General features: G+C 38.6%; 1 protein-coding gene across 2 annotated transcripts in view; it reads left to right on the top strand.

Annotated features, from left to right (window-relative positions):
• Positions 1-529: 529 nt before the first annotated feature.
• The window catches only part of cyp27a3 (cytochrome P450 family 27 subfamily A member 3), a 44,237-nt gene continuing 30,674 nt past the window's right edge, over positions 530-14,092 (top strand). The window contains exons 1-2 of one of the 2 annotated variants that reach the window (XM_028435374.1): positions 530-1,053; positions 11,651-11,841. In XM_028435374.1, the coding sequence (XP_028291175.1) occupies positions 808-1,053; positions 11,651-11,841 (437 nt within the window). In that variant the 5' untranslated portion in view covers positions 530-807. The remainder of the gene's footprint in view (positions 1,054-11,650; positions 11,842-14,092) is intronic. The other variant, XM_028435373.1, reaches the window with a different exon arrangement.

The following is a 14,092-nucleotide window of genomic DNA, read 5'->3' as shown; positions in this document are numbered from 1 at the left end:
GAATCCTGCAGTCCAAAACAGAGGAAATGTTTCTGAGTATTTAAAGACTAAAATTGTTTGACTGGAGAACATGGCAATAAGACATGTATCAGTCGAGAACATATCAGTCAGGGTAAAATGCATTTCATGCGTTTTCTGTTGGGCAATGTGTGATCAATAAAGAACCTTGTATTTAATTACTTGAAGTTTTGTGTTATCATCTTAAAAGTGAGCACAGAAGTCAGTGTCAGTAGTAATTGAAAGCCTCCTATTTAGTAAGTGTTAGTATTTGAAATTACCTCGTAAATTGTTGAGATTGTTTTATCAGAAGTGTTAAATAAAATACAACTGTATTGTAGACTACTTTGCTGTTCTTTTACCCTGGACATTGTAAAGTAACATGTGAATGTTTGTGTTAATTTCAACTGTCTTTTTGACAATATTGTGAAACATTTTCTTGGGCAACAGTGTAAATAATTATAATTCAATCATTAACTTAATCCTCCTCCACTTGATAGAGGGGGAATCACAAGAACAGATTTGTTGTTTATTAATTTACCTTATTTGAACTGTACAGATTGCTAAACTTTGGTATAGTATCTTTATAGTATTTCTATTATTGCAGAGGATGAGTTGTCCTACACTTCACCGTGTGTTGGTGGTGGGTTTAAAACAACAGTGAAGTTTATGACCGTATCAAAGTCCGCAGCAGACGCTCGGAGGAGGAGAAACAGTCTGTATTAGGCCGACAAACCAAAGGCAGCCATTGTCTTGAAGTGACGCACTCAGCCAAGATTTGTGTTCGAACGGCACGGTAAAGTCACAGAAATGTTGAGGAGATCTCTGCTGAACGTTGGGCTGCGGACGAAGCAGCACGCCGGGACCCAGAGCGCTGCAGCCGGGCAGAGTGCGCAATTTCCCCGTAGACAGCAGCGGAGCAGGCCGGTATCCAGCAACACCGCGATGGGTGACCATAAACCGAAGAGCATGGAGGAATTAGGAGGACCCAGTTTCATGACCACACTGTACTGGCTCTTTGTGAAGGGATATTTCCAAACAACGCAACAAATGCAAGTAAGATCGGATGGGTGGTAGATGAGTGCGTCTGCACTGAATGTTGCGCAAATCGGTATGCGTGTTGAACGGTGGTGAACCCAGCTCTGGAATCTTGCATTCACAAAATAGAAGCCCTGAATAGGGATACATTACATCCATCTCCAAAAACATCCATTTAGATTTAAAGTGCGTCAGAACAAAATATTAACAACATTTCATTAAATAATAGTAATAATTATAAATAAATCAATGACGTAGTTATGAATAATATGAAATAATCTAGATCACAGCAAGTCAGCATTCAGTCAATAAATATCAAGTGATTTACTTAATCATGTCAACTGGCCAACAAGTTTTACACAAATATGTTGCATTTGAACCTAAGATAATAAAAAAGGTGCTATTTTCTGAAAGCTTTTTTTTTATTTTAGCCAACCAGCATGCTTCAGTACACATCACTATACATGTAAAATGATTCAAACAAAAATCATGTAAGTATACAGAATTGTCTTCTGATGACCTCATTTAGAATTTAGAAAAAAAGTGCAAAGCTAGTGGCCCTTGAAATAAAATAAACACACAAGATGATATTCTTTATCTATTGTTCTGCAGGCAAATGCTTGTGGCCCAAAAACCTGGTTTCCCGCCCACTTTTAGCTTCTGACCCCTTCTGACCCGTTGAGAACTCTTTTTTTTTTTTTTTTAGCAGTATCAACTCTATAAGACAGCAAAGACGGGAAAGCCTTGTTAATATATACGTGTTTAGTTTCACTTCAAGTGAAATTATTACTGGCCCTTTAAGAGGAACAGTCACGTTAGTGGAGTTTTTCTGCTGCTGGTTTGAGCAGTAGTGTGTTGCTTGTAGAACGGCTGCAGAGCTGTATGTGTGTTTTTCTTCTGTTGATGTGTGTACATTAGATATGTAAGTAGTAGTTATTTTTTTTAATTTTTAAAAACTTTATCTGCATTTGCTGTCGAAGGTTAACTACAAGAAGTGCAATCTTTTTAAGGCATGTTTTGTTATTGCAATTAAATAAATGAATTTCTTTTATTGCATAATTGTGACCATCACTCGCCCTCCCCAAGGAAGGGTAAAAATATTTTATTAAAGGGGACATATCATGCTAAATCCACTTTTTTAGCCCTTAAATGCATTTTGTTGCATATTTAGAGTGTTTAGAAGTACAGAAAAGTTGATATCTTTATATTCTGTTTTGGTCATATTTTTCAATCTGTTTCGATTTTTCGATTCTCTATTACGTTTTTTGAACAATGACGTCACAGTATTTGCAGCGGAACTGCCAAATTAGTACATCAACTCCAGGCCCAACATTTTGAGCAATCCGCCATTTTTATTTCTCGCTTTTATTTTGTAGTCCAAGCTCAAGGATGCTGAAGTTATGAGAGGATAAGTCAAAATGTTCGGTTGTTGGATGTAGTAACCCACACGCTTCATTACACCGTCTCCCAGCATCAGAAACTTTCAAAGTGCCTGGTTGAGTTTTATTTTTCACGGATATGTACCCACATCTGTGGGTAAGGTCATTTTTGTGTGCGCGAAGCACTTCAAGGATGACTGCTTCAGCAACATCCGCCAGTATAAAGAAGGATTTGCTGAAAGACTTTGTCTGATTGAGGGTTCAATTCCTTCTATCTTTGGAGACGATGAACAGAGCACTTCGGTAAGCTGTAAATAACGCTAAAAAGTGTGATGATAAGATGTCCCTGTCATTGTTTTGTTAGCATTAGCAGTTGCACCGTCTTCAGACTTCATATGTTAGCGCTGTGTGCTCGTTTTAGATCCTTGATGATATGGCCTACGTGGTTTAATTTAAGTCTAAAGTTTTCATTAGTCATTTCATTTTGCCGTTTTTGTCTCCGAAAAGACTGTATTAAAATGCATTTCGTGACGTTAGCTTGGCGCTAGCGTTAGCTTGTGTTAGCTCACTTGTTAACATCCATTTGAAGACGTTGTTCTGCAGGTTCATCATCATTTTCATCTCGCTCCGTCGGGTCCGACCCTGGCTCGAACATGTAAGGCTGGATGGACAAGTCTTCCGTTGTTGACATTTTGTAAATAACGTGTGAATAAAAAGTTTATACACCGCTACATAACCGCATCTCTTCTATCAAACTACAAAAATGGCCGAATAGGGTGGAGTTGAACCGAGTGTCACCTCTGCAACCTGGAGAGGGGGCGGGTAATGAAGTGTCTCATTTGCATTTAAAGAGACCGCACCAAAATGAGTTGCTCTCAGAAGCACATCACAAAATTCAGACCCAAGCATTGCAGTTACGCTTTTTATAGACCACAACGGTATGATTTATATGTAAAAAGGAAGGATTTAAAAGCATGATATGTCTCCTTTAAAGGGAGGATATCAAAAGAGAGGGCAGTATTACACCTAGGTGAGGGGGAAGGGAACAGGGAAGAGGGAGTCAGGGTTGGCAAATGGAAGGGGTGGGGAAGAGTCGACTGTTTTAAGGTGAGAGTGAGATCTGATTTTGTTGTTGTGCATATTGTGCTTATTTTGTTGTGTAATCAGTTCAGCCAGTCTGGTGACAAGTGTGGAGAAATTGAAGCAGGTGACAGCACACAACTTAAGTATAATGATAGTGTCGTTGAACAGAGGGAAGGAGTGAGTGGTTATACCTAAAATTGGTATTTGGGATTAAGGTGTTTAAAGTTAAGCCCAGTACGACTTTATCCCACAGCCCAAGGCCAGTGCATCCACGACCAATGTTTGTGCAAGAACCACTTCTGCGAACCCAGGCGCTGCCCTGTACCTAATGTTAATGCATCTTGGTGTCAGCGTAGAACTTTTAAAGAAGCATAGGGCAGGATCAAGAAATAAGACTATAGTGACACAACGGCTGTTAGGGTAACTGTAGCCTTCAGCCAAGCAGTTCATAGCAGTGCAGCTGATGCTGTGTGTTATGTATTGACTCACCGTTCACGTGAGTGTTTACTGCAAGACCATCCGCCTCTGCGGAACAAAACAGTAGTTTGTCTTCTTCTGGTCAAAAACGCGCATTGAGTGTATTTTGACGTCACATCCAGAGGACGCCGAATTGCAGTACATAATGCATCACACAGCCTGTTCAAGGCAATAGGGATGTGTATTCTCATTCTTTTTGGTTTTGAATGCTTCATCACATATTAGCATTAAAAGACTTAAAATGAATGTTTTTTCACAAATCCTGTCCTATATTCCTTTAATGCTGTTGTTTCAAATGACCTGGACATCAGTCAATTTCTTTCTTTCACCACCTCACACAGATGACTAGATTTATTAATTTATTATTTTTTTCTATACAAGTCTCACAATTCTACATACTGCAGCTTTATAGAGAGGGATCCAGCTGCAGACCATTCCGCTCAACTCCAGTACGCTCAGTTTTATCCTACGATAGATGATAGATAAATTTAATGTTTAAAGATTCACAGCATTATGAAATACCTTGAAATAATTAAAGAGTAACTAAACCCCAAACATACTTTTTTCTGCTGAATACATTTGTATTTGGATATTAAGTAGTGCTGTTTATTAATCCTAGTCCCACTTTTCACGTTTTAGTAAAAGTATTTAAATTTTGCGTATTTAGTTGTAAAATGTCAGAGTTACTGGCCTCTAAGGGTTGAACGCCAGTATTACAAGTGAATTTTGCTATTGGCTGAAACGGATTCTTTAAGATTTCCCTGCATCAACAACTTTCACTGTTGGCCCCGCCCCTCCTATAAAAGCTGAAAGGAGGAAGGCCAACCGCCGTAAAACTACACAGGAGAAGAAGAACAAGAGGGTTTCCTCCTGGGCGGTAATGCCATAGACTACATATACGTAGATACCGCATCGACTGCTGCAGCCCACTAGAGTGGTGCTTCTACAGTGCGACCATCTTGGAACGATGGCAATCGCTCCTACAGTGCATAATATCTATAGAGCAATGATGTGCTTACACAATTAAAGTTGTCATAAATCGCTCAGTTCTCAAGCAATTTTCACGGGGTTTGTTTGTAATAAACGTCAGACATGATAGATAGATAGATAGATAGATAGATAGATAGATAGATAGATAGATAGATAGATAGATAGATAGACATAAATAGAACAAAAGGAACCCAGAAAACGTTCAGATGTTCTCAGGTTTTTTATTGACAACATTGCTTATGGCTATACATTGTATTTGGCAATTATTATGATTGTATAATTGTACTACTACTGTATTATTGTTATTGCTATTCTTATAATTATCATTATACTGTATTCTCATTATGTATTATTTTTTATTATTAATATTTTGTATTATAGTTACTGATATTCTCATTGTATTATTATTATTGTTATGGCTATTATTATTATTTTTTTATTAATATTATAATATATTCTTATATTACATTATTATTATTATTATTATTATTATTATTTAGTATTGTTTATTTTTAATATTATTGTTTTTATTATTGTATTATAGTTCCTAGATTCTTATTGTATTATTTTGTTATTGCTGTTATTATTATTATTATAGCCATTACTATTATTATTACTACTACTACTGTCACTATTAATATTATATCCCTATCATCATAATTTTTATTATTATTATAGCCAAAGAACTAAAATATTCAAGGAACAATTACATAAACAATCTTCACAGAAAACTATCTACAAGAGCATTTAGTATTTGACTCCCTGTCTCAGCCGGACAATTTGCCCTGTCCTGTCAAAGTCATGTGTCTTGAAGTGTTCACTGCAGAGCAAGGACTTCTCAGTTCCCACAAAACCTTCCTGTTTCACAGCAAGTTCCCATTGTCTCTTTAAACTACTGTCTTTGGGAAACCTTAAACATGTGAGGAATGTAGCCAGAGATAAAGAATTGTCTACAACAAAAATAATTCCTTCATTAATTAATTGAATTAAATTCAACTTTATTTATATAGCGCAGAACACAACAAAGTAATCTCAAAGCGTTTAATGATAATAATAATAATAATAAGAAGAATATCTGTCCCAATGGTGTGTGAATGTGAGTGTGAATGAGCTGATATGTAAAGCACTTTGTGACCTCTGTCTGTGAAAGGTGCTATAGAAATAAACATTACTTACTTACTTACTACTTACGTACAATAATAATAATGCATTGGATTTTATAAAGCACTTTATCATAGACACTCAAAACGCTTTACAAAATTAAGGCATTATTCTTTCATTCCACACTTAGTGGTGGTAAGCTACTATTGTAGCCACAGCTGCCCTGGGGCAGACTGACGGAAGCGAGGCTGCCATAGTCCAAGGACACAATGACAGAATGACAGATACCACTGAAGTGACTGTCCCCCACTGTGGCACCTGGAATTTTCAGTGGTCTCCCATCCAACTACTAACCAGGCCCAGGATTACAATTGCAACAACACATCAGGTAAAAATAACCTGTCTCACAACGGTCAGCTTCAGAGATCTAACGAGATCGGGCAATGGCAGGCTGGTACAGCCTTAACAATATAAAATTCATAGTAAGAAAGAAAGAACCCAACAAGAGCCACAAGCATTTAGCGACAGTGGAAAGAAAAGACTCCCTTATTTGGTTTTTATAACAGGAAGAAATCTCAGGCAGAACCAGGTTCAGAGGTGGCAGTCTTCCTGCCTCGACTGGTTGGTACGGTGGCTGGGAAGTGTCAGGTGAATGCATTTACAGAAACGAACACAAATGCAAACAGGTCACAACACGAATGCAAACAGGTCACAACACGAATGCAAACAGATCACAACACGAATGCAAACCGGCCACAACGGAAGTGTTTCCGACGGACCGGTATTACAGACGGACACGTTTCTGGCGGATGTTTTTAACCCACCAGAACAGTTAAGAACAAGAAGAAGACATCGAAACGCGTATGAAAGTAAGTGAAAGTTGATTAGGATACTCTTATATTTTTCATGTCAGGCTATCATATCATAATACCTGTCCGACTGTAATACCGGTCCGTCGGAAACACTTCCGTTGTGGCCGGTTTGCATTCGTGTTGTGACCTGTTTGCATTCGTGTTGTGACCTGTTTGCATTCGTGTTGTGACCTGTTTGCATTTGTGTTCATTTCTGTAAATGCATTCACCTGACACTTCCCAGCCACCGTAGGTTGGGGTTTAGTGAACAGAAGAACGATCAGAACAGGATGGAGGGATAGATCATCAGAGTGTCCCAGACTAGTTGAGCCACAAATAATTGACCAGGAACTGCCAGCTCCAGCATCAAGGCACCTGAAACAGAAAAGAGAGCAGAGGGCGTGTACGCTTTAGTAAATATAGGTAGGTTTTGAATGTAACGGTCTCTCGCAATGGTCTGAGGTTTTCACCATTTACATGTAAGGGTCTGTGATTGTGACCAAAACAAGGGAGACCATGTCCGTTTAGGCCTATTATTAGCTCTGATAGATGCTGTATTCTTTCTAACCCATGAAATACTGCAGTAAGTCTGTTTTTTTGTGTAACAGGCTGTTGCTAGGAACGCTAGATTCATAACATCAATGGTTCTGTCTGTCCTGTTGGCGTTTCTATCTATCTATCTATCTATCTATCTATCTATCTATCTATCTATCTATCTATCTATCTATCTATCTATCTTTCTATCTATCTGTCTGTCTGTCTGTCTGTCTGTCTGTCTGTCTGTCTGTCTGTCTGTCTGTCTGTCTGTCTGTCTGTCTGTCTGTCTGTCTGTCTATCTATCTATCTATCTATCAATTTGCCAGTGTCATCAAAATGAGAAGTCTTGACACCATCGTTTATGAACAAGGTAGTCAAATGACTTTGTCATGTTTTCATTATGACAGATTATTCTCTCATTGTTTTCCACTCAAAAAAAAGGGTCAGAACTCAGTGACACTACCTTAAAAAGCTCGACAGCATTATACACTACTTGTACAGCCATTTGAAAACTACAGTAAAGTTACACATTGCTGTAGTTAGGGGAGTAAGTGAGTACAAGACACTGAATACGTATGTTTCACATTTTTACTGTATATGGTCTGCAATTCTACAGCATTGTGCAAAAGAAAAATACTGTACACTACAGTCACTTATTTAGAACAAACATAAGAAACACCCTTTTTTTAGAGCTGTGCACAAATGTGAACAATATACTCTAACAGTACATTTTGTAATAGAACATAGGTAAATCATTCTGGCACATCCAGACATTTCTGTCTGTCTGGCCACATATTTTCATCTACATCACAACTAATATCATCCCTTGTTCAATTTAGGAGACATTTCCAGGAAAAAAATGATAAAAGAAAGGTATAAAATTTGCTTGGCAGAATTTGATAACTAGTTCAACAACTTTGTATGCAATGAATCAAGGAATTAAATGAAGACTATTAATTTTATTTGGAACGACTATTCAGCATCCATAAGCATAGTTCATTTTGACTGATATGACATAAGCAAATGATAATGTTATAAAACAGCAGAAAATTGTATGAAAGCAACTGATACATGTCCAAAAGCATTTGCAATTTGTTCAGAGGAAGGATGAATTGCTACAATGATGTGCACAATTGACTAAATGTTGTGGAGGTTGAACTAATAGTTGTGAGAATTTTCATTATGATCTGAGAAAAGCACCAAAGTGACTGAGAAAAACTGTAAAAAATAGGAGCCATGTTTATCAGCAATTTTATCAGATGTGCATTTACACAATAGGCTGTCTGCACGTGTGCCAATCTCACCTTTAAAGATATAACATTTTTTACATGTACATCCAAGTGTTGCTCAAACTCGGGAATTGTAAATGTCTTCAGTTTGGGACAGATGGTGATACTGCTGGACTTCAGTTCATCAGTGAATTAGAGTCATTTGAAAAGTTATTTAGATTTATATGATTACACATAAATAGAGAAAACAAATTAGCACATTTGGTCAGAAAATAATTTCAGTGTTAGAAAACTCAATCAGCACAAAACCATCAAATCTACATTTAAAGCAGCTGTAGTTCAAAATTTACATTTCAAACAAATTTTGCTAAATATTACACAAACCATGCCATCTCTTTAATGGACACACAAATACAAGAAAAAAACTTAGATTTTCATTCAAGATAAACAGTGAAAATGTATCATAAAGACGTATTCAATTTTAACTTGGGGGTATGTAAATTAACAATGCGAAACTTCTATTTTCAATGTCATGATAACATACAAAAGCAAACTTTTCCAAGAAACCTATTCTAAGTCTGAAGTTTACAGTATGTTATCATTTCCTGTGCTAACGTAGATTAGCTGCAAATATTGTCATGTCTCAATACAAAATGAGCTGTGGTGGGTAACTAAACCTGGTTAGTTGGGTCAAACATACCTGTTAAAACAGAATACAGAAGGCATTTAAATGTATCTTTGATTTTTTTGGGTTAACAGTCGAAGAAAGATTATCATTATGCTAACAAAACTAGCCTCCTTTAGCACAGCCTATTAAAAATAAAATACTCAAATCTACAGTATTTCTTGATTGTAATTAAGGTGGGGGATTCTTCTAAACAAACTAATGGTCAGTCTAAACACCACAAGTGTTGAGGATTAATACTGGTGACCTACCTCATTCAGAAGTACTGCAGATAAAAACAGAGTCATGTAAACACACATCACGTTTATAAGACACCCATATATAGAGGATTACAGTGACGTCACGTCCCTGCTGAGCGCATCTACTTCCGAAGCTGAGTTGGCATATGGAGCTGAGCGAGTTGGAGCTCAGAGAGCAGGAGCTGCAGCTGGACTGGCTTTAACGCTTCTGGCTTTTTGGACCATGGTTTTGTTTTGTTTATTTATTTATTTATTTATTTATTTATTTATTTATTAATTTTACTTGTCTGCACATGCTGTCAAAGGTCAACACTACAAGAAGTGCAATCATTTTTAGACAGCAATGCATTTTTTGTTATTGCAATTAAAGAAATTGCATTATTTTACTGCATAATTGTGACCATCACCAGCCCTCCCTAAGGAAGGGTAAGAAACACTTTATTAAAGGGAGAATATAAAAAGAGAGGGCAGTGTTACACCTGAGTGAGGGGGTGGGGGGGAGGTGGAGGAGGAAGAGAGCAGGGAGGAGCGATACAAGGTAGAGAGATGGAAGGGTGGGGAAGAGTTGATTACTGTAAAGTGAGAGTGAGATGTGAAGTTGTAGGCGTGAGGCTCAACTATAATGGTGCTGGCTGTGGACAGAGGGAAGGAGTGAGTGGTAATACCTGAAACAGGTATTTGGGATCAACGTGTCTAAAGTTAAGCCCACTACAAGTTTTATCCCACAGTCCAAGGCATGCTAGTGCATCGTAGACTGATGTATGTGCAAGAAACTGCCACTGCAAACCCAAGCCCTGCCCCGGACTCGAGGACGCAGCCAGATTATCAGAAAGAGCGGGGGCCAGGGAGCCCAGGCGACCCCCCCCCCCGGACCCACCCACCGATCCGCAGATAGCAGGACAGACCTACCAGGCAGCCGACAGCAGCCGCAACCACCGGAACTGCTAGTGCCGCCCCCCAGCAAACAGCATCATCTCGAAGCGCCAAGCAGCCCTGCCCCAACCCCGCTACAGACACCAGCACCCCCCAGCTCGCCCACCCCCCACACTGGCGAGGCAGGCCGCCCCGGGCCCGCACACACCAAGCACAGCCCCCAAGATGACAAGGAGACGAGACAAGGACCAAGCCACACCCATAGGAAACAGGCACCCCCACACCCCGCTGGGCCGACACCGCCCGGAGAGACCCCGTGAAGAGAGCCCCCAGCGACTGATTGGACCATGGTTTTATGAGTAGGTATTGGTGGAGCTTGCCTCTTGTAGTGGGTGTCAGTTTCACCATCAATCCATTCTCATCAAGAACCAGTTCTTCCATTTTGTTAGCCAAAAGTAGAGATTTAGACTCAGGGAAGACACTTTGTGAGGGGAGTGCGACTTCAGAGAAGGGGTGTTGATCACCCTCAGAGGTAGGGGGCGGGTCGAGCTCCCCTTTATGCTCAAAATCCACATTGCATCATGACTTACTTTCATCCTCCTCCTCCTGTAAATGCAGCAGTTCCTCCATGTGGTCTTCTTTCCTTGTTTTTTCTTACTTACACAGCCCATCTGCTCTAAAAAGATGTCTGCGATTCCAAAAGATTTAAAAATTCTCTGTGAAACTTAATGATTGTTCGGCACATGCAGCTGACAAAAACTTACTCGGAGAATAAACTCTTGAGAATTTAAGATCTCCTTTACGGACGATAACAAACTTAAGCATCATATATCCTTTTACTTTTACTTTACAGTTATGCAGTTAGTCTTTACATACAATCCCAATCATTTACATTTACATGTGTGTTTTAATGTGGCAAAGTACAAGGGGACAAGGGGTTTCATTACTTTTGTAAGCTACCGTATTATACATGAGTTTCACATTAGAGAGGTGTCCACATACTTTTTGGGTAAGAAGAAGTTTAACATTCTTCAATCACAAATGCTAGCTCTGTCCTATGTTAACAGGGAAAAGATAGACGTTGGCTATATGTAGCCTAATGTGGTCAAATATAAACAGGAATATCACAAATGACACACATTTACCTCGCTGTCTTATGTCATTTACAAAGATTGAGCACAGTAAGATCTACGGCCCTTTGTGGAAGTCCAAGTACGGCCCTCTAGTTGTGGTAAACGTGGCCAGCGCTGAGCTGATCGAGCAAGTCCTGAGGCAGGAGGGCAGACACCCTGTTAGGACAGACATGCCTCACTGGAGGGGCTACAGAGAGCTGAGGAACCAGGCTCATGGACCACTGACTGAGTAAGTAAAACCCTTCTGAAATCACCTCCATTTCTATGGATCATGCACAAACTGATTTGCAAAATATACTAAAGTTACCAATTGTCGCTATGTTGCACAGTCTAATAACATTTTCACTTCAAACTACACTTTCCCAGTTGAACACTTAGACCGACTCTGTATATCGACAATGATACGTATATAAAACTTTTAAGCCATTGTAAAAAGACAGTACTGTTTTACAATTTAAAGCAGTCATAAATCTGGACTTATTTATTTTTTTAATTTTCATTAAAAAAAAAAAGAAAAACTTTTTCAAAATTTCAACAATATCGCCCCTCCCCATGGCATTGGTCATTCCCTACCCAGGTAAGACTAAGAGCAGATAAAAGTAAAAGAAACACTACATAAATACATTTATGAATAATAATTAAAAAACCATAAATAACAGCAGAAGCCATTACAAACATGGAGTATGACTCTGTATTTCTGTATGATGTGGGACATGCTTTGAACAAAATTTCTGACTTGAAGGTAGAGAGAGAGAGAAATTTTCTTATACCTGTTGAGAAGATGCAAAGGTACATTATGCATACATGTCGCCAGTGTTGTGCCTGAATGTGTTCAATGAACAATTGTTCATGAACCTGTTCATATTTTGGGTGAACGTGAACTCAACGTATGGTATTTCTGTCTGATGAATGTTATTGTAAGCGCGTTCATTCTGGCGTTTATGAACAGTGCTCTTAACTTTGTTCAGGAGAACAGCATGATCACCTAATAATTTTATGAAAAGTTCAGTGACGATCCAGGTGGGAAAAATGTTAATGTCAGCAACAACAACAACAGCAAACCTGAAACGGCAGCCATTCAGTTCAGAGTAGAAGCAGCTGCAGATTTCACCCCATACAGTATATTTTCAAAATCTTGCTCTTCAATTGTCTTTTAATGAGAAAGTCCACACTTCCAGGAGACAAGGAGGAGAACTGTGGTTAGCAGCCTACGAGGCCATAACAGAAAAAGATTGTAGACCAAAGTGATGTCTTAATTAGACCCAGATTTTCACACATCAGGCTACAATCGTATTTTAAGCCCAAAGTAGAGGAAAGGAGCTGTAAGTGCAATAAGGCTTTCAGCATCACTGGAGTTACAGAGTTTTCCTCAATGGAGAGCCATAATGTCAATGGAGGGCTGGGATAAACGATTATTTTTTAAACGATTAATCTAGCGATTATTTTTTCCATGCATCGATTAATCTAACGATTAATTTTTCCAGTTCGACTCAATTTGATTATCAATTATCTACTAAAAGTAATTTATACGTTGATTTACATATCTAAAATAAAAAAATAAAAACCCATGAATTCCTTAACATTGCAATATATGTTTATTGCTATTCAACTCAAAATTCCAAAATACAGTTTAAGAAAGAATATAAAAGTACAAAATAATGCATTCAGAGTCAGAGGTAAAAAAATAAATAAAAAGGCAGTGGGAGCCGGCAGCTTGTCATGGGTATTCCATAAAGCGGGTTATGTTCAAACCCTGAGTATGTTCGGGCTCAAATGAGGGAAACTCTGAGTATCCCATTCCTAAATGTAAGGTATGTTCTTCTCTGAGTATGTTACCATGGCAACATTGTCCGTGAACTAAACCTGCTCGCTGGCAGGTTTTATCGAAGAAACCCTGGGTTTCTACCTGGCTCCGCCCACCTCAACACCGTTTCTGAACACTTGATTGTACCTTGACACTTTTCTCTGAAACACATTAGTAACATCACAGCACAGACGTGCTCACATCATTGCATTAAAACATCTACTGATGTCTGTAGTAAAGTTCCCTGGATACAAACCTGTGGATAATATAAAAGAGGAGATTACAGTTTAAATGAATCCACCTTTGAGACTCAATTGCTGTTTTATATAGAGCACGCAATTTTGTAGTGAATTATGAATTATGACACCGCTTTTCAAAGCGATGGGTTGCGGGTTTGCGTCCCACTGCAGTTTTATTTATTTATTTTTATGGCATATTTTTTGGACGTTGAGATGACTCTGGCGACACTATTACATTAAAAATCAATGTAAATGATTCGATATCAAGCGACAGTCACTGTTTTTATATCCAGTGTAACAGGAGGACTCTATGCACCCATCCTATGCTGCTGACACGTCTCCTCAAACACATTTTATTTATATTATTCCCCACTCGTCACGTCACTGAAGCAATAAAGTGATGAAGGCACCAAAAAGCGCGACTAATCACGGGTGAT

Source organism: Gouania willdenowi, chromosome 21, assembly GCF_900634775.1.
Source record: "Gouania willdenowi chromosome 21, fGouWil2.1, whole genome shotgun sequence".
Classification (NCBI taxonomy): domain Eukaryota; kingdom Metazoa; phylum Chordata; class Actinopteri; order Blenniiformes; family Gobiesocidae; genus Gouania; species Gouania willdenowi.
This window is presented reverse-complemented; position numbering and strand designations above follow the sequence as displayed.